The sequence below is a fragment of the Octopus bimaculoides genome, chromosome 8, assembly GCF_046866305.1.
Source record: "Octopus bimaculoides isolate indiv1 chromosome 8, ASM4686630v1, whole genome shotgun sequence".
Taxonomy (NCBI): Eukaryota; Metazoa; Mollusca; class Cephalopoda; order Octopoda; family Octopodidae; genus Octopus; species Octopus bimaculoides.
Genome location: NC_142935.1, coordinates 82,599,190 through 82,619,762, shown reverse-complemented (window position 1 = coordinate 82,619,762; position 20,573 = coordinate 82,599,190). Strand labels below are relative to the sequence as shown.

Genomic DNA, 20,573 nt, shown 5'->3' with positions numbered 1-20,573 from the left:
TGTGGCAATAGAGCGGGTTAACAAAGAACTGGGAAGTCTTAGTATAATCGAAATTAATTGACCACGCAGACTAGGCAGCACCAATGGTTTACATGTAAAAAAAAAATAACAAACTATGAGCCTGTATAGACTTTTGGACAGGTTTGAATGATTGTCTTGTCGCACATTGCCCAATCCGGAAGAAGTGTTTGCAAAATTAAATGGAGGGAAATTCTTCTCTAAATTAGACCTCCCAGGGGCATATCTACAAATACAAGTAGTAGAAGATTGCACACATTTGTTAACAATAAACACACACCATTTAACCGGCTTCCCTTCAGAATAAAAGTGGTTCCTGCCATATTTCAGCAAATGATGGATGCAATACTGAGTGATTGTGATTTCGTTATTGCCTGTCTGGATGATATTTTGGAAAAAAGTGAGTCCCAGGAGCAACACTTAGAACATATTAAAAGAGTATTCAAGAAAATAAGCAAATATGGGTTCAGATTAATGGAAGTAAAGTGTGAATTCTTGCTGGAAAAAAGAAAATAAAATACTTAGGAGAAGTAATTGATGACAATGGTACACAATTTTTAAAATTTTGTCAAATGTTCACAGTAGAACATAACTACAGCATTATACCATCGCAGATCTAATGGACAGGCAGAACACGTTGATGCCTTCAAAAGAGCTTTAAGGAAAGCAAATAAGGAAAGCACGGATGAAGTAGCTCTTCAACAATTTTTAAGAGTGTACCATGTAACACCAAATCTGAATACACCAGCAGGTAGTGCTCCAGCAGAGCTGATGTTTGCAAGGAAAGTAAAGTTAGTTTTTGATAAATTTCTACCTGGAAAGAAAAGAAAAAGTGCCAGGGACGACATAGCAAGATTTTTGAAGTTGGTGATAAAGTGTATATGAGGACATACAAAATGGAAAGCAGAACTAGGAAGAGAACAAAATTACCAAATACATAAGTAAAATGACATTGGGTCAAAAGTAGAAAAGGCATACAAAAGAGACACAGGAACCAACTGTAAAAGAGATTTGTGGAAAGTGAAGCAAAGAAGTTGGAGGAACCGATGGAATGGTTGTACGATATGCTCCAAGTACCAATGCCATTGCAGGTGATTGAACCCAGGCGTACAAACGAAAAGAAAAGTAAACATACAGAGTTCCTAAAAATAGATGCCAAGTGAAAAAGATATTAAATTGTTCTGGGGAAAAAACAATTCAAAAAAGGAATGAATAGAAATATTATTGCTAAATAAAATGACACTTCCTGAGAAAAACTTGAGGAGATGTTGTAGGGGATTAGTAATAATGGTACACCCCTCCCACGCGACAAGTGAAATAAGTCAATCACTTATGTAAGGTGACATCAGCTCGTATCAAGAGAGTACAGAGAGTATGTGTAGACCATGTTGATAGTCATGTCTTATATTGTGATACTGAGTGGATGTTATAATGATCCAACCTTTTGAGGATAATAACACTGTATGACTGGGGGTCATACATTGCCAGATAGAACCATTCTATTGATGACTTCTGAATATAACAATATCTATCAGAGCGACAACCATCATACAAAGACATATATAACAGTGGCAAAGGGCCGCTTTATAATACCAACAGTAATTATTACTTACCAAAAACTTTCGAAAATTATTTATAAGTTTTGTACCAAAAGTAATGCAAACATAGGCATAACTTTTCCATTAACTGACATAAATTGTTTAAATCAAGCACATTGAATAATTTTACCTCTATACACAAGTACTACTCAACATAGTCTCCTCTGTGAGTGATATATCTGTACCGTCATTTGACCCAACTCTTAACACCACATCAAAGACATTCCTGTGTGTATGCTTGGCCCTCTTCCTCACAGGCACTTTCACCTCGTCTATGTCATCAAACCATTGTCTCTGAAGACTGTTCTTCATTGGACTGAACAAGTAGAAGTTGAATCTGGGTTGTTGGGTACATTAGGGATCACTGACCAATCCAGTATGTTGATTGTCTGATTTGTTTCCAAAGATGCGTGTGCTGTCACCATTGTCAGGGCAAATGTGGATGATTTTTCAGACTCTTGTTTATTGTTTTCCTCAAAATGGCTTTTCTAACCATTTTAAATATTTTGATGTACTGCTCACTGCTTGTGGTACAGCTATGTTCCAGAACATCAAGGAGAATCATACCCTTGTTATCCTACAAAATAGCCATCATTGCTTAGGCTTTGGAGAAGAAGTGTGACACCTTTCTATGGAGTGAACCTTCATTTCTGGATCATGAAGATACAGTCACTCTTCACTCTCTGTGACCAAATCAGAAAAATTGTCCTCATTTGCTTCAAGTGCTATCAACAGATTAGAGCAGGCTTTCATCTTTCTTTTCTTCAAATCAGGTGTCGGCTGTTGAGGTACACACATTCCAACAAAGCTTTTCATTATCTGCTGTAATATATTACGGCTACACTCAAGCTATGCAGCAAGCTCAGTCAAAGTATGTGATTGAATGCATTTATTTTTTCATTTCAGCATAGTTTTGATGTTGTCTTTAATCTTTTTACTATCAAATTTTGCTGAGTGATTTAAGATTTTAGTTAAAATGGACTTAACTTATCAAAAGTTAGTTCTATTTCATAAAGAGAGACACGCAGATTCTGCAAGCATAATTTTGATTCCAAGTTTAACTTGTTGCTTCATTTTGCATATGTTACTGATGACCTTTAGGGAAAAGCTTCAGTTTCACATCATCCCATACTTGCTATTTATAGATTATAGAGGTTTCATGCCTTGTAAAAATGAGATCCTCATTCTTTATCCATTTATTTGCTATATTCATCTGCAACTTCTTGTTTCTATGTTTCAGATGAAATGAAACGTCGTCGAGATTTCTATGCCAGCCACAAAGGTATGATTTTCATTTTCATATTTATTCGTGTTAACATAAATGGTTAAAGTGGTATGTTGGTAGAACTTGTAGAACTTGTAGAAAGACAAATTACATACTTTACAATTTTATTTTTACCACCAAATTCATTCAGAGCCAAACAATTTTGCCTTTAATCAATCTAACTCCATAGTTGATAAAATGACTACCAGTGACATACTGTCGTCAAATTTGATTATACTTATTACTACTATTGTATTACAGTTAGCAATCTACAAGTATGTTGACTACGCTATCAAATATTGTTTTAATCCAAGACATGCTGCAGGTCTGTAGGAATCCTAAACTGCTGTGCAAGTTTCTGTCAATTCCTCTAATAATGACTGTATTTAAGAATCTACACTTATGGGTGGGTCGTGGGGATTATTTGTAAATAATCAACTGCATCTGTATGGTTTTTAGTACATTTAGGCAATCACACAGCACAGACTCCAGGTGAAGATAGAGGTGATGAAGCAATCGAACGTCTCATTTACACTGAAGATGAGAGGGTTAGTCTTTCACTGGAACTTCTCACTGGGTAAGTACTTAATGTTTTACTTATAAGTTTTCTCAGTTTCACATTCAATATTCTTTTTCTTTTCTTTTCCTTTTGTTGTGTGTGTGTTGAAACAGTTTAGATTCTATATTTTATTTAACTCTAGTACCATCAGAACGAGTATGCAAATGCACAAATGGCACTGCATTATTCTTAGTTCCTTGCACCTGTGATCTCTATCCCAGGTGAGAAACTCATAGTTTTATAGTGGATCAACAAGTTCTAACAAATAATTAAATGTTACTTCATGTATTGAGTGCTTCTTTCATTTGTCCATGTGCATGTGTAAAAATGGGGCTACACTGCAAAGAAAAGAAAAGAAAGAAACTTTGAAATGTTGAAATTGTGTGTAAAGACGATCTACACCAAGTATAGTCAACAGAAAAGTCAGCTATTGAAGGGATGTTACATGGTCAAAATGAATATTAAGAATGTGAGGCAGCTCAATCAGTTATGTTCACTGAGATGCTGAAAATTTAGTGAAGTAGTACTCAAGAAACTCACATAGTAAGCCAGATAATACAGAAAAGTTCCGACCCTAGAGATATGTATAGCTGTTTAATCATCAGCTGCCACAAGTAGCTGCCTTAGAAAGAAAGAAACTACTACAGAGGTATCTAACTGATTGGCTAAGTTATGAAAGAACCATCTTAGCTCAGTTGTTTAGGGAAAAAATTCACTTACATGAGATTCGATTCTGATTTGTGCCATATCGAGGTATTACTGATGCTTTCTTCCCTGAGAGGCAAGAGAAGTTTTTAGCTCATATTAAGCTTCTAGTATCAGTTGTTCTGGAGTAGGCTTTTTACAGAGCATTGCAATCTGTAGTCTGGTAGCCTTTCAGAAAATGAGGTGTAGATGAAGGGCAGCTGGGGAACAGTTAAAGCCACATACAAAGATGCAGTGAACTAAGTGAGAGTTAGCTTTAAGTTCAGTGACAAAAATTTAACTTGCAGATTGGTATACATCGAGGCTCAATTCTCAACCTGCTTCCATATCTTATAGTTCTCCAACCAACAACTGAAGACTTTAAAACTGTCTATTCTTTGGAACTCTTATATGTCAATAACAATTATTGTAGCTGAGGCTGTGGATGACTGTAGAAGAAATTCTAAATGCAGATGCAAGATCTAGAATAGAAAGGTTTTATTGTAAACTTGGCAAAAACTAAAGCTCTGGTAAGTGAGAAAGAAGATAAGACCCTGTTACTATCAGAGAAGTGGCCCTGGAGGCTCTGAAAGTATAGTAACCAGCATAAGAACAGGGTGAGAAAAGTTCAGAGAGCTATAACCTCTGCTGTAAACAGTGGATTTTTTTTTTCTTTAAGTGAAGGGTAGATTATGATTCATGTGTACAAACTGTGATGGTGCATGATAATGAGACGTGGACACTCAAAACTGGAAAGAAATGAAGCAAGCATTCTTTGCTGATGTGTAATGCTAGTGTTCATTAATAATGAGGCACAGTTGAGCTGTAGATATAGACTAAGTATAACAAAAGTCAAATATAGAGTGCAAGAGAGACAATCACACTGGTATGGCCATACAGTGCATGTAGATGATCACAGTTGAATAAAGACGTGCCAGGAAATCCATACAAAAGGAAATGGTGGGAGAGGAAGACATGATCAGAAGTACTGAATTTCACAAAGGAAATGGCAAAGGAGTGCTACAAATAATAGACAGCTAGCAGCTCAACCTTTGCAAACATGGAAAAGCAGACTCACAAATAGTGGAAGCTGCATTTTTCTGCTACCCCTTCATTCCCTCTTTGTTCATTCTTATCTGTCATATTCCCTCTCACCTTAATCTTTCCCACCACTTCACCCTAGCTCATGTCTCTTCCTCTTTTCATTTCTCCTCTTTTCCCTTCTCACCGAGTTTTTTTCCTATTTCCTATTTCCTACTTATGTATTCATGATCACATTACCTTGCATTCACCATCAAATGCAACTAGTTGCTTAAACATTAAAGATGTAAAACTCTGCAGTCTTTTTTTTTTTTTTATTCCTTCTTTAACTCTGAAGAATGGCTTTGTCTGAAACATTGGAGAATCCACTCTCTGCAGCAATTTCACTGTTCTATTTCTGTCTTTTTTTTCAAAATAACACTAGTCTTGTCAATGCAGACTACCACCAGTGTTCTTGAATTTAGTTTATCGTCTGTGTGTGTGTGTGTGTATGTGCATATATATGTATGTATACTCACAAAGTTTTAACATTCAACATTCATTTTCATATAACTAGATGAGTAGGAGTCTCTCTTGCCCCATATGATCGTCTCTGCCATGAGATGCAACAGCTTTAGATCTGTCTTCATCAGCTTGTCTCAGATCTTCTTGTTTCTCTCTTCCACACGTTTCATTCACCTTGAGCTCATGCATTTCTTTATACAGCTGCCCTCCACCATATGCATCATATGCCCATACCAGTGAATTCTTCTCTTTTGCACACTGCATCTAATTCTTCTTATTGTTTAATTTTTCTCTCAACTCATATGTAATTTGGCATTTATGTGCAACTTTATTTTTTCTAGTCTTTGTAAATCCTCTACATTCAAGGTCCAATCTCACTACCATGCAGCACTGTGCTTCATACACAGGCATCGCACAATCTACCCTTCATGCTGAGGGAAAGCTCTTTATTGTCTGTAAGGGTAATAAATTCAACGTTTTCTTTCCAGTTCTTATACTGGCCTCTACGTTCTCAAACCATTCTCCTCACTGCTAACTAGGTCCCCTAGTTAAAAGAATATGAACTCCTTCTAGAGAACATGCTCTTACCATTTAGTGTCTCTTTGCAGCTGTCACATGAGCAGTCTATCTTCTATTTTCTCTTATTTGTGATCCCACAATACCTTGTTCTGTGAACTGGTGGTCACAGGACGTAACATGGCTTGTACACTGGTTACTCTGTGTGGAATTTCTACATATCAAACATGGCCATTTCCCTGATGGTAACAAGGTTCTGCCTTCTTTCACCTTAAACTTTGCTAAATTCACTTTGAGGCCTCTCAATTCTAGGTTTTATTTTCATGTCTGGAATTTATTTTCTAATTCTACAAGGCTATAGGAACTAAGTCATCAGCATATGGAAGTTCCTGGAGGTAGCCAGTTTTAAACACTTTTGCTATGATTTTGAGAGCTACAATGAATAGAATGGGTCTGAAGACTGTGTCTTGGAGCACTCTGTCTTCATGCTGAATTTATTGTTATAGTAACTTACTGACTGCACCCTTGCACATGGCTTGTACAACTCTCACAAGCCTACCTCAAGCTTTCTTGGTGACCAGTCACCAGATCACAGATCATGGAACCCAGTCAGAAACCTTCTCTAGGTCAATAAATGCTTGGTGCAGTGGCTTCTTTCCTGGCAAGATACTACTCATTTAACGTCCACTTTCCATGCTGGCATAGGTTAAACAGTTTGACTGGAACTGATAAGCCAGAGAGCTGCACCAGGTTCCAGTCTGGTTTGGCATGGCTTCTACATCTGGATCCTTCCTAATGTCAATCACTTCCAGAGTGTAAAGAGTGCTTTTTATGTGCTATTTGCATGACACCAGCAATGGTCACGACTATGATTTCACTTAGCTTGCTGAGCCTTCTCAATCACAGCATATCGCCAATGGTCTCAGTCACTTCTCATCACCTCCATGAGGCCCAATATTTGAAGATCATGCTACCGGCAATGATTATGACTACAATTTCACAGGTGCCATTTATATGATGCCGGCAATGGCCACAACTGCAATTCCACCTGGCTTAACGATTCTTCTCAAGCACAGTATATCACCAAAGGTTTTGATTATTTGTATCGCTTCTGTGAGGCCCAGCATTGGAAGATCATGCTTTACCGCCTCATCCCATGTCTTCTGGGGTCTACCTCAAGTGAGTTGGACAAAACTCTTCTTTGTACTTCCTGCCATGATGTAGACTCATCTTGGATTTCAGGTAGAAAGTTGTCTACGTGCTTTCTGAACGTTTGCACATCTACACCTTGCAGACCTCTTGGCTGGATGTTAAACAGTTGTTTCCCTGAAACCCAAGTTGTTGCAATACTGGGTCCTTATCTGAGTGGAAGAATGTGGTATCTTGGGTTGTATGGAGTGCCATCCAGTTCAGTGGTTGGTGTAGCTTTTAATTCCAAAGTTTGGAGCTAGACCTTGCAGGATCTTTCATATGTTTATCACTGCATACTTTTTTTGCTTCAATTCTTGTAGCCTCTCCCAGTAGCTCATCTGTTTCACTGAGTCAATCTTCTTTGTGTAGTAGTGCTGGATTGCCTCAAGTTCTGTTGCCAATTTGACTATATTTAAATTTAACAGTTGGGGGCAGTAATCCAGACAACTTAGGACAAGTGTCCTCTGTAGGAGTAGCAAGGTATCCCTATTTCTGGTTCTGAATGATCTAAGGATCCATGCAGCTACTCATGTGCACAGTTTTGTTGTCCTGGCAATATGCACATGGAATATTGTCTCATTACTCATGTGGATTCCCAGATCATGCACCAATTCTAACTCTGGGATTGCACTGCCCCCTGGTCCTATGTAGTCTGATTGTAGTCTGTTTGTGGGCCTGATAGTGGAGTGCTTGAAACTTATCAACATTGAAATGAATGTTATTTTCATCTACCAATTTGTATATTGCATGCAGGTCATTTTGCAGTTTTACTGTCATCAGGGTCCTTGAACACCTGAAATACTTTTGTATCATCAGTGTAGTTGGTGAGAGTGATTGACTGTACAAGTGAGGGCTAGTCTGAGAAAGCCAATACAAACAGTAGTAGTTCCAGTACAGTTCCCTGAGGAACTCTGCCATAGTTTGATGTCTCCCCAGAAAGAGCACCATTGGCTGCAACTACCTGATTGCTGTCCTTTAAAAATTCAAGCAGCCACTCTCCAAGTTTTCCAGTGATATCAAGGTCACATAGTTTGTGACTTATTATCCTATGGCAAAGTCGAGATATATCACATCCACATTTGAGTTGAGCTGCTATTTCAGTACCCAATCATAAAGGTTGTAGCAGCAGTGTGAGGCAGCTCCTCTCTGGGTGGAAAACATGGTGTATGTTTGTGAGCAAGTTGTTCTTTTCCAGGGACATGATCGGTTTCCTTCCAACAAGGTGTTCCATGACCTTGTTATCATGTGAAGTCAGAAACATAGGCCTGTAATTTTTAACATCTGCTCCGCTTTCTCCTGTATGGACAGGGCATATGATACGCTCTTTCAACAGTTTGGGAGGTTTTACACATGCAAGAAAATTCTGAAAAAGCATCTGCAGTGGTTTTGTGAGAGCTTTCTTGCATGTTTTTTAGAACAGATGGAAATCCATCTGGGCCCCTTGCTGAGTTTGAGCTTATCTCATTAATGGCCGATGTAATCGATGGCTGCTTTTTCCCATGTAGGTCTACAGTGTTGAAGAATGCTTTAGGCTCACCCATGTGCAAGTTTCCCATTGAAGAGGTGAAGACACTCTGGAATTGCTTATTTAGTATTCACCTATCCTCTTGGGGTCTGCAGCTGGTTTGGCTGATTTGGCAGAGTTCGGATTGGAGCCTGGTGTAGCCTTCTGGTTCACTATATATATATATATATATATATATACCTATATCATCATCATCATTGTTTAACGTCCGCCTTCCATGCTAGCATGGGTTGGACGATTTGACTGAGGACTGGTGAAACCAGATGGCAACACCAGGCTCCAATCTAATTTGGCAGAGTTTCTACAGCTGGATGCCCTTCCTAGCGCCAACCACTCAGAGAGTGTAGTGGGTGCTTTTACGTGTCACCCACACGAAAACGGCCACGCTCGAAATGGTGTCTTTTATGTGCCACCCGCACAAGAGCCAGTCCAGGGGCACCGGCAACGATCTCGCTCGAAAAACCTCATGTGTCACTCACACAAGAGCCAGTCCATGGGCACTGGCAACGATCTCACGCGAAAGATATCATGTGTCGCCCGCACATGAGCCAGTCCAGGGGCACTGGCAACGATCTCGCTCGAAAGATTTCATGTGTCGCCCGCACATGAGCCAGTCCGGGGGCACTGGCAAACAATTCCGCTCGAAAAAGCCTTGTATATATATATATGTATGTATTAGTTATAGTGTTGATACCAAAAGTCTTTGGTGTTGTTAAAACTTATATGTGGGTTATTAAAAATAGTCCTTTAATACTGAAGGGTTTCAAACACTGTGTCGAATTTCATTTCAATATGATCTTGGAATCTCTTTGTGTCCTATTTATATCTTGGGTAAATTATAGGATATGTATTTTGCAAGTCCATAGAATATGGCAGCAGTTTTTATTTGGTGTTTAGCCCTAGTTCGATTATAATTGAACAAATATATGACGGAAAGTCTTCCAGTATGCCCGCTAAGTGTTTTCAGGTTTATGTCTAAGAACTAAATTATTCAATTACTCTTTATTTTAGAGGGGACGGTGTAGTATGAAGGGGATTTGTTTGCAACTTCTAGCTGACTGAATTCTCTTGTAAAGCCTCACTTATCAGCTCATGCTATTCAGTAAAGAAGTATATTTATTTTCATTTACATGTTAGATGTAAGTTTGAAATTATGAGTTGTAATGGTTCTATGAAGTATATGAGCTGTTTGGCTGAAAGGGTTAACACCGCTCCTGCAATGCCCTATTAATAAAGCAGCCGTGGAAATCTATAGTCCACAATATAAGTACAATTTGATCCAAAGATATGTTTTAGGCTTTGTAAACTTATAACTAATAATTTATAATTAATCATTATGATATTAATACTAAGAACAGCATCAATAACTGTTGTATGATGAACTAAAATGACAATATCTTCCAGTCTCTATTTGTTACTATCAGTTAAGTGAAAATGTTTTTGTTATTTAGATTGTTATATGAACACTTTTTAGTCTGTAATCTGATTTGGCCTTTTTAACCATCTACTTTTATAGTTACAGTGAAGAGAGAATACGGTTTTTAACTCGTGAAAATCTGAATGGAAACACAAAGAACCAGGTAATTTGTTTTTGTTTGTTTTCAATTCACAGGCATTTGTTTTTGTAATGTAGTGCATGTGTGTGTGTGTGTGTGTATCTGGATATTAGTTTTTACTGTCAAGGCGTGTAGGACTCCATAAGTTATTTGCTTAAATCCAGTTTCTAGTGGGTTAAAAATGTTGATGACAATGAAATCTGTACTTGGTGAACATAACAATTTTTCTTAAAGACAGTCTAGTTCCTATTCCAAATAGCTAGGTAATGTGAAGCTTGGAGAAGAATATATTTTAGCTGGAAACAGTAAAACACCTGGAACGGATCTGAACTCTATCCATATAAGTTAGTCTACTCCTTATCATTTTGGTTACTAAAAGAATAAGAGATACAATCAATTTCTATTTGAAACACAATTCATTTTGCTTTATTTCATAAATACCAGGCCCATTTTACTTCATTTAAAACATGGAAGTCAAGCCGGAAGCCTAGAATGTTGGTATTATACTGAACTCTTTTAACAGTAGAAGCAATATGTAGATATTGCATTTACTTCAAGCAAGGAACACAGACGCAAATACATACTGTAAATTTCCTCTAAATTTGCTGGTGCACTTCCAATTACAGACACTTAAAAGCACCATTTGTCAATGCATATTGAAAAAGCGCCTCTACATTTATTGCCCACTTTTCCTCAAACACAGTATGCGCTCTACAAAATTCCTCTTTAACTCTCTTCCAGTCTGACCTGAAAATTGATGAACAGCCATCGACTGTACACTCATCTGTGTTTCTTTGCTTTTGACACTACATCTGTGTGTATTTAATCATCTGTCTCTCAAATGTTGGATTGATGCTGACTAACAGATTACAATATTTGCTCCCTGACTGTCGCTCTGTCAGTTCTGCTGCAATGTGAAAACCAGTTTTATTGCCAACATGCATATTTCTGTATATATTAATACCTAGTATCACTTCTAATTATAAGCATACATTTGCAAATAATACTGCCATTAACTTTTCTCCAAATTTTTGCATACAAAAGTCATCCACATCTAAACATTCATTGCTTTCATTACCAGAAGCCTTCAGAACATTATTCCGTGTAAACATTACCACTCAGACTCTTTCAACAATACTAAAATAAAATCCCTGTATATATCAAAGTAAAGATACTTGTACTTCACCCCCTCCTCTCATAAACAATAAGACATGTTTCCAACTTCAGAGTGATTGCAAGCTTAATTTCCTAATTTCTGATTGATGTTATAACAACAGTGCATATTACATTGCAAAAATTGAATCCCAATTTTCCACTTTAGTGCCAGGAAATACTACTGTCATTATCACTTGCTGAAGTTCTACATATATATATATATATATATATATACACATGTATAAATATATGCCTTCTTTCACTAGTTTACATATTTGATTTAATATTAGAGTTCTCATTTTGTTTATAGTGATAAATGTTTAGATATTTCATCATTATCACCGTCCTCATCTTATATTAATGTTTATGTTCCATGTTAGCATGGTCTAGATGGTTTGACAGATTGTAATGGCTCAGAGGATTGCATAGTTGCTTGGGCATAGTTTCTGCAGTTGAATGCCCTTTACAGCATTTTCTGTATGCTTTTTTGGGACACTAGCACTAGTGAGGTCACCATGCAGCTTGCTAGATAACAATCTCTTTCAACTGGGTGGAGCTACAGGAGAGAGAAAGGTAGCTTTATGCAAGAAGTATGTGAGAAGGGATCATAACAAAACAATTTTCTTGTTATAGAGGTTGTTCACATTAAAGAAGAACAGGTAGGAGTAACTGGAGTGAGACTGAAGAATGATAAAAATAGTGGTGATGAGATATGAGGGTGACACTTTGAGGCACAAGGAGAGTAAAAGTGAGTGGTGACACAAGAACAAGTAGTGTAGGTGGGCATAAGTTGCAAGAGTACATGGGGAGAGTGAAAGGTGATTAGATATGTGGAATGAGGGGTGAGGTGAATATAATGAAGAACAAGTGTTGAAGGATAAGTATATATTGGTTGGAAGGAAGGTAAAGAAGAGTAAATGATAACTGTAGAGATCACCTACTCTTCTTTACCTTATCCACCTTTCACTACATCCACCCCACAAGCCTAGGGTTGAAGGGTGGGTAAGGATGGAGGTGATTAATGTTGCATATGAGTTGAGATGAGATAGGGGAGAGTTGTATATGGTAGTGCAGAAAGTGCTCAAGAACAATAGAATAGTAGTAGTAATAATAATAATATATTAGACAAGGGAAGGATGTGAGAAAGAAAGATGATGTGTGTGGTTGTGTAGGTTGCAAGAGTGTGAAGGGAAAGGCAGGCATAGTGCAAGGGGAAAATGAGAAATATATTATGGCAGAGGAGGAGAAATAATTCAGTAGTATAAAAGGGTAATCAATATGAAATGTGGGTGCAGATAGACAGTAATAAGAATAACGAATGGATATCAAGTGAAAAGTTACTGAGTAGTAAGAAAGATTAGTGGTTTCAGAGAAAATCTGGAGAAGTATATGGTTCTGCTCACATCTATTTCAGCAGCAGAATACTGCAATTAGCAAAATGATGGGTGGTGATGTTGGCTTCAGGAAGAAATTAGGTGAGGAGTCCCTGTTGTGCATATATATATATATATATATATATATAAGGATCTGTGTCACTGTGGTTCTGAATTGAGCCTTCACTACTTCATCCCATGTCTTCCTGGGTCTCTCTTTTTTGGAAGTTCCATCTACATTAAGTAACTAGCGCTTCTTTATAAGGATGTCCTCCACCACATGCTTCACATGTTTATACCAATGTAGCATTCAATTTTGCACCACTACATCTTATTCTTTTCCCCAGTTTTTCTCTCAATACATTTGTACTTTGTTGTTCACACACACTTACACTGCACATCCAACAGAGCATGCTAGCTTCATTTTATTCTAGTCTTCTCAAGTTTTGTTCCTTCAAGACATATGTCTGACTATCATGCAGCTTCACAGTTCTAGCACAAGCATCATGCGGTCTACCTTTCACTCAGAGGCATCAGGTCCTACATTCTGATGCTTTGTTTTCCCAGGAAGAAAAGGGATTGTTGCATTGCTTCAGATTGTCATTTAGTTTGTCTTTGAAGCACAAGAGTGGCTTTCCAAATGACCTTCCTGTTGGAAATTGGCCAAAGAGAAGTTGCTTTGGAATTCTAATATCACTCGTATCGAAGAGATGACCTGACCATCTAAGGTGTATTTTGATGAAGATGGCTTCAGTACCTGATATGTTGCATTTTGTTGCCAGTAGCCTTAGTAGCTCCCTGGACTTTTTTGTTCTCGTTCTTACCTAGGCAACTATGTTTTCAGAACAACCATTTCCTCCTGCTAATTATGTCTCCTTGATAACAAAAGCTATCCACTGCTTTTAGTGAGCCATCTGGGCATTTAAGAGAATTTATTTCTAGTGTGCTCATAGTACATACTACACCAATACATCTGTCACATATGAAGATTATTTCCTCATTATGTAAAGCTAATACTTTTAGGATCTCACTTTCATCATGGCAGATTGGCCTTTTCAAGTTCAGTGAATTGCTACTCATCTTAGTCCTTTGTCATTTTCTTTGTGAGACTCAACATCTTGGTAAACTTCATCCTACATCTTTGTTTTTCATAGGACCTGTTCACATTAAGTGATTGGTGCTTCTTTATGTAGCTGGTCTCATTCATACATGTCACCATACCAGTACAATCTTCTCTTTTGTACATATATCTGATTCCACTTACATTTTCTCATTTGTACTTTGTCATACATTGCACATTCAATGAAGGGTGCTTGCCTCATTCCATTCTAGTCGTCACATATCTTCTGCATTCAGGGCTTGCATCTAACTATTATCTAGCATTACTGTTTGTACACAAGTATCATACAATCTGCTTTTCAATCTGAGAAATATTTTGTTACCAACATGGGTAATGATTCTCAGAACTTTCACTACCCTATTCTTACTCTAGTGACTATCTCTCCAAATATCTTCTTCCGCCATTAAATGATCTAGATAACAGAAACTATCTACTGCCCTTAGGGATCATCCTGCACATTTGAGAAAATCCAATTCTCCTTAGCATCTTCCACATACAAACACTACTTTCTTTAATTTTTCTTGATTCCAATGCACTTCTCCATAGCTTGTACTCTGTACACTGTTTGGAATTCCTGCCTACACATTTCTTAGGTATCAAACAAGGCTATTTTCCTTTGTAGAACTTTGGTCTTTACTAAGTTAGTTTTGAGGCCTTTTAATTCCAAGTTTTGCTTCCATATTTTGAATTTCTTATCTAAATCTATTACAAATTTTGCTATGAGAATAAAGTTGTCAGCATATAGTAGTTCCCAAGGTTAGCTGGTCTTAAATTCCATTGTTAGAGCCTGGAGGACAGTAATGAAGAGGAGGGAATTAAGACCCAAGCCCTGGTGAACACCTTCTTCTACTTTTAATTCATCAGTTAACTCTTACTTTACTGATAGTACCCCTGTGCATGGCTTGTACAGCTTTCAGAAATGATTCAGCTACTCCTAGCTTCCAAAGTGACCAGATCAGAGAGAGGGATTTTTTTCTTCTGGTCAATAAATGCTTTGTATAATGGTTTACTTCTGACTAAATGATTTTATTGCTGTCTTATAGTTGTATCCTGCCCAACCTGTATTTTTGCCACCCTTTGCACCCCTAACTTGTACTTTGGATGAGTGTCTTCTGCTGTTACTCCAGATCAGGTTTCTTATAGTTTCTGTCTACCAAATCCACTCACAAGGCCTTGGTTGGCCCAGGGCTATAGTGGAAGACATTTGCCCTACATGCCACACGGTAAACCTAAACCTTGAGACCACAAGAGCGGGAAGCAAGCTTTTCAATTACACAACCATGCCTATACCTATAGCCACAGACACAGGAGTGGCTTGGAGACAGAGAAGCTTGCTTCTAAACCATGTAGTCATGGGTTCAGTCCCACTGTACAGTACCTATGGCAAGTGTCTTCTGCTATGGCCCCAGACCAGCCAAAGCTTTGTGAGCTGATTTGTTAGACAGAATCTGAAAGAAACCTACCATATATGTATGTGTGTGTGTGTGTGTGTGTGTGTGTGCAACTTTGTCCAGACATCACGTGATGGTTGTAAATGAGCATTATCATCATACAAGTGAGGTTCGTTTCTAGTTATCTGTGGGAAACATGTCTGCCTAGAGGAAAATATTACTTTGCTTTGAAACAGCCAAGGGCTGGAGACAGGAATGACATTTAGCTATAGACAAATTTGCCTCAACAAATTCTATCTGATCCATACAAGCAAGGGAAAGTGGATGTTAAATGGTGATGATAATGATATATAAACTGAACCACAGAAGAAATGTTGCACACATACTAAATCGAAACCAGTTTATTAACAGACTGCCATAGCATTGATTGAAGAGTGCTAATTAAGAAACCATTCTTTGTTAATGATAAGACATCATTTCCTGAAACATGTTTGATGTCACATGGTGTCACATTATGATGGAGTGTTTCAGATCAATAACTCGTGTGACCACCATTAGCATTGATTACCATCAGGTGTCTTCTGTACATTGAATGCACCAAACGATTGAAGGCCATAGGGCTAGCAGCCCACACTCTGTTAAAACTTGCAGTGAGTTGTACCACAGTTGTCAGCCTTGGACGAATGCCATTTAGCCTTCTTTGGATTTTGTCCCACAGGTGCTCTATGGGGTTCAAGTCTGGACTTAGGGCAGGCCATGGCAGTGTCTGGATGTTGTGCTGTTGGAAGAAGTCTGTTGTCAACCTGGCAGTATGGGTATGAGTGTTGTGTTGGAACACATGATTCTGATGATGGGCAAAGTATGACACAATATGAGGCCTCAACACTTGGTTGATGTAGCAAGCAGTAGTTACTCTATTGCCCTGGCCTTGGCCAATGTTTTGGAAGACCACCAGTCCAAGTTTCGGTTGAGTGCAATTCCATCCCATACCATGATGCTCTGTCCTCCCCATGAGTCTCTTTCCACCACACAGCCATCGGTATAACTTTCACCTCATCTTCTCCAAACCCTAGCTCTGCCACAGAAATGCAATATCAACTTTTGTCAGAGAAGACTACATTCCCCCACTGCTGATATCGCCAGTTCAGACGTTTTTGAGTCCACTACAGATGTGTCCATTGGTGATGATCTTTGAGGATGGGGTCCCTAGCCAGACATCGACAAGACATTGAAAGATCTCAGCCAGTGGTGAAATGTCTCTGCACAAATGAGTCTGTGGTGAGTCCTTATGATCTGCCTAGCTGATTCCATTGCCCACTGGAATTAGTCCAGCAAGTGCTCTCAGTGCCTGGATGATCATCTGTGCTGTTTGTAGCATTGTATCATTCCCTCGGCCACTCAATTGTCTGAATACTGTAGTTAAAGTCATTAGCAATCACCAATGGACATTGACTAGCATGGAGACATCCAATGGCTTGCTCCCTCTGATTTCATGTCAGTTTTGGGTTGCTTGCTGCATTTGGGAAACGAAAGACAGGCTGGTAAACTTGGGTGCTGTTTATACCCAATGAGTCAATGTTTTGCACGTGCATCATGTTTTTCATAAAGATTTGTTCACAAGCATTACTGTGCTCATAAGAAGTGAACAAGTTCGAACCCTTCATGCAATCCTTGTGTTTTCAAAAGAGTGTGGTGTTGTGGTCAGTGGTATCTTCCTGATGTCAAATTACCGAGAAATGTGATAAAATCCATATAATCTCAACATTGTGTGTGAAACAAATAATCTTTTAGAGTGCAACGTTTCTCTTGTAGTTCAGTATATATGTAATAAAATAAGGTACTTGAAAAGATATGCACCAGGTAGGGTTGGATAAACCTGTGATTCCGGCCTATGGTTGCTAAGTATTAAATAGGATATTCTGGTTGTGTACTCAGAGAAAACCAACCCTATGAGTATTTAGCACCGAGGGGCTGGTCCAAAGCACACATTATGTTGAATTGTACACCATCGACTATACCAACAATGTTGAATTGTACATTGTCGGTATAATCGAGGGTGTCCGACAAATCGTAAACCTCCTTGGTGTGTTATAATCAAATGAATACTAACAGACGATGGATAATTATCAGCTCATTACAGCTGTTTCTTACACATTTTTTTGATAGAAGAATGAAAGCAATACTCCATTATAAGAAATTGTAATCATCAGATGAAATGTAATTTTACAAACAAAAGAATATCTCAAGAATACAGCAGGGACATGGCTGAAGTCTGTTGAGGCTAGCTATGAAATGGGAGAAGTTGGCCGTTGTGGGCATTAGGGGGTGGGGTTATTTAAGAATATAGTTTGTGAAAGGGTGTGATATGATATTTAAGGGCAGCGACTTGCGTGAGATAGGAGTTTGCTAGACTGGTTCTTTGGTAGGCTGGAGTGGAGTGCAAGTGATACTATAGTAGGCTGGGAGAGGACTGAAGATAAATTAAGGATAAAGAATAAAGATAGCAAAAAGTAAAAGTGAAGGAAAATAAATGTATACAGGCCTATTAGGCATAGGGTTGGGGTTTAGGATTCCTTAACAAAGGGAGAAGGGCAGAGATACACAGAATTTAGGGGTATTCTGTGGATATAGGTTGAAAGTTGGAGAAGGGTACAAAGGCAATCGAGTATTAAGATCTAATTTTTAAGGAATTGTAGTGTGCAGCACGAATGATTTATCTGATAAAGTGAAAAGATACAGGGTGTTGTTTTAGATATGAATATGTTATATGAGTTAGTAGGGACCGCTTGTAATATTAGGACATGTTTACCCAGAGATGAAAGACCTGGTAGTAATAATAGAGTACTACTTATCATTAAGTAGTTCAAAGAAACAGGGTGTTACATAATAAACTGCACCTAGTACCGAGATAGAGGAAGAACCAGATAGGATATCAAAGAAAGCCAGCTGTAGGAAGTAGTCTAATTATTAACAATTTGGAATGTTATAAAGGTGGCATTTATATTATTTAATTAGATAATATAATTACCATTGTGTGAATCAGGTAATGCAACTCTTGACAATAGCCAAGGGTAAGAGGTTTGGATAGTGTGATCCATCTATTGTTTACCAAGCGCAGCACAAATAACTATATCTTGGTATCTTTGACTTCTGTTTCCAATGCAGACATGAGTTTCAAGAGCTTGATAGTATCTGACAAGTCTTGAGACCATGTTGAGCCCCAGTGCCATCTTTGTTATGGTTTCTATGGTTCTATGGCTGGATTGCTCTTCCTAATGCCAACCATTTCGCGGTATGTACTGGGTTTCTACTGTGATGGACCAGTCTTCGTGAGCAGAGCAAATTACTAATCATCTTGGACCTTTGTAAGGTTCAGCATCTTGTAATCAGCCTTCCCCTACATCATCCCATATTTTTCTGTATCTCTCTCTTTTGCAAGTTCCATCCCTTTTAAGTGATCAGTACTTCTTTATACAGCTATACACATCATGTGACCAAAACAGCAGTCTTCTCTCTTGCACACTGCATCTGGTTGCTCTTATACCTAATTTTTCTTTCTGGACATTAGTATTTTGTCATATATGCACACTGATATTGCACATCCAACAGAGCATACTAACTTCATTCATTTCTAGCCATCATATGTCCTCTGCATGCAGGGCCTACATCTCACTCCCATGTAGCATTGCTGTTCGTAAATAACATCATAAAATCTGTCTTTCACACTATGAGAGTGGAAGAGACCTTTTGTTGCCAACAGAGGTATGAGGGGTTGCTGAAAAGTTCCTGGCTTTAAGGATATCATGAAAGGCCTGGTTGGAGACCCAACCTTCGGAGCTCTTTTACATGGCTTAGAAAAAAAAGAAGGACCACTGAATCTGAGAGGGTGGTATGTTGAATAAAATCATAATTAACTGATCCTCTTGTATTTTCTTTTACCCAAAACCCAAGAACTTTTCAGCACCCCCTCATGGTTGCTCTTTGAATTTTTTTCAATCTGTTCTTATTCTATTATTCTATATTTTAGGAGGCGAGGAATTATGTACATTATTTACAATGGACAGATAAGTGTCCTCACTTTGTTTGTTGTTACCACAACATTTTGGCTGATGTACTCTCCAGCTTTCATCAGGTGTTCTGGTGTAATTTTGGACCCGACCCTCTATTTGACTAATGTAGTACTCTCTTCTCATTCCTAAGGCCTTCTTTTTTGCTGATGTTATACACACAAATATATATATATATATATATGACAGGCTTCTTTTAGTTTCTGTCTACCAAATCCACTCACAAGGCTGTGGTTGACCTAAAGCTATAGCAGAAGATACTTGGCCAAGGTGCCACACAGCGGGACTGAACCAGGAACCATTTGGTTGTGAAGCAAGCTTCTTACCTCGTCTGCACCTACACACACACATAAATATTGCACATACCTCACACACACACACACACATACATACATTCTGTGTTCAATCCAAGACAGGGATTTCGGAAATAATGTCAACAGAAAAAATAACATAAGCAAAAAAGAATACCTTGGGAATGAGAACTACCCCATTAGTCAAATAATGGGTTGGGTTCAAAATTCCACTAGAACATCTGATGATGGTTGGAAAGTACATCAGCCAAAATGTTGTGGTAACGACGAAGAAGGTGAAGACACCTATCTATCCATGATGTATTCTTATTCTATCCGCTATACTTTCTGAATATCTTTCTCCACTACTAATTAGGTTACTTTGCTAACAAATTATCCACAACCTCGAGGTAGCCTCCAGGGCATTTGAGAAAATCAATTTCCCATGTATCATCAGTTCTCGTGGCTCCTGTTCATCTTCCACATAAAAATATTACTTTTTTTGTTAACCTTCCTGCACCTGTTATATGTCCATGTCTTGCCTTTCCTACATTTTGAGCAGGGCCATTTTGTTGAAATGTGTAAAGTCCTGTCTGTTTTCTTGCTTGCTAGAACCATGGCTTTTGCTAAGGTATTTGTAAGACCCTGCAATTCCAGGTCTTTGCCACTATATCTGGAATTTCTTTCCTAATTATGTTACAGTTTCCACTATGAGAGCAAA

At 38.2% G+C, this 20,573-nt stretch overlaps 1 protein-coding gene across 2 annotated transcripts in view; it reads left to right on the top strand.

Annotated features, from left to right (window-relative positions):
- LOC106875343 (uncharacterized) overlaps positions 1 to 20,573 on the top strand; it is a 205,805-nt gene that overhangs the window by 161,613 nt on the left and 23,619 nt on the right. Inside the window, exons 6-8 of one of the 2 annotated variants that reach the window (XM_052970202.2) lie at positions 2,857 to 2,898; positions 3,349 to 3,457; positions 10,417 to 10,480. In XM_052970202.2, coding sequence (XP_052826162.1) covers positions 2,857 to 2,898; positions 3,349 to 3,457; positions 10,417 to 10,480 — 215 coding nt within the window. Of the gene's footprint in view, positions 1 to 2,856; positions 2,899 to 3,339; positions 3,458 to 10,416; positions 10,481 to 20,573 lie in introns of both variants that reach the window. The other variant, XM_052970201.2, reaches the window with a different exon arrangement.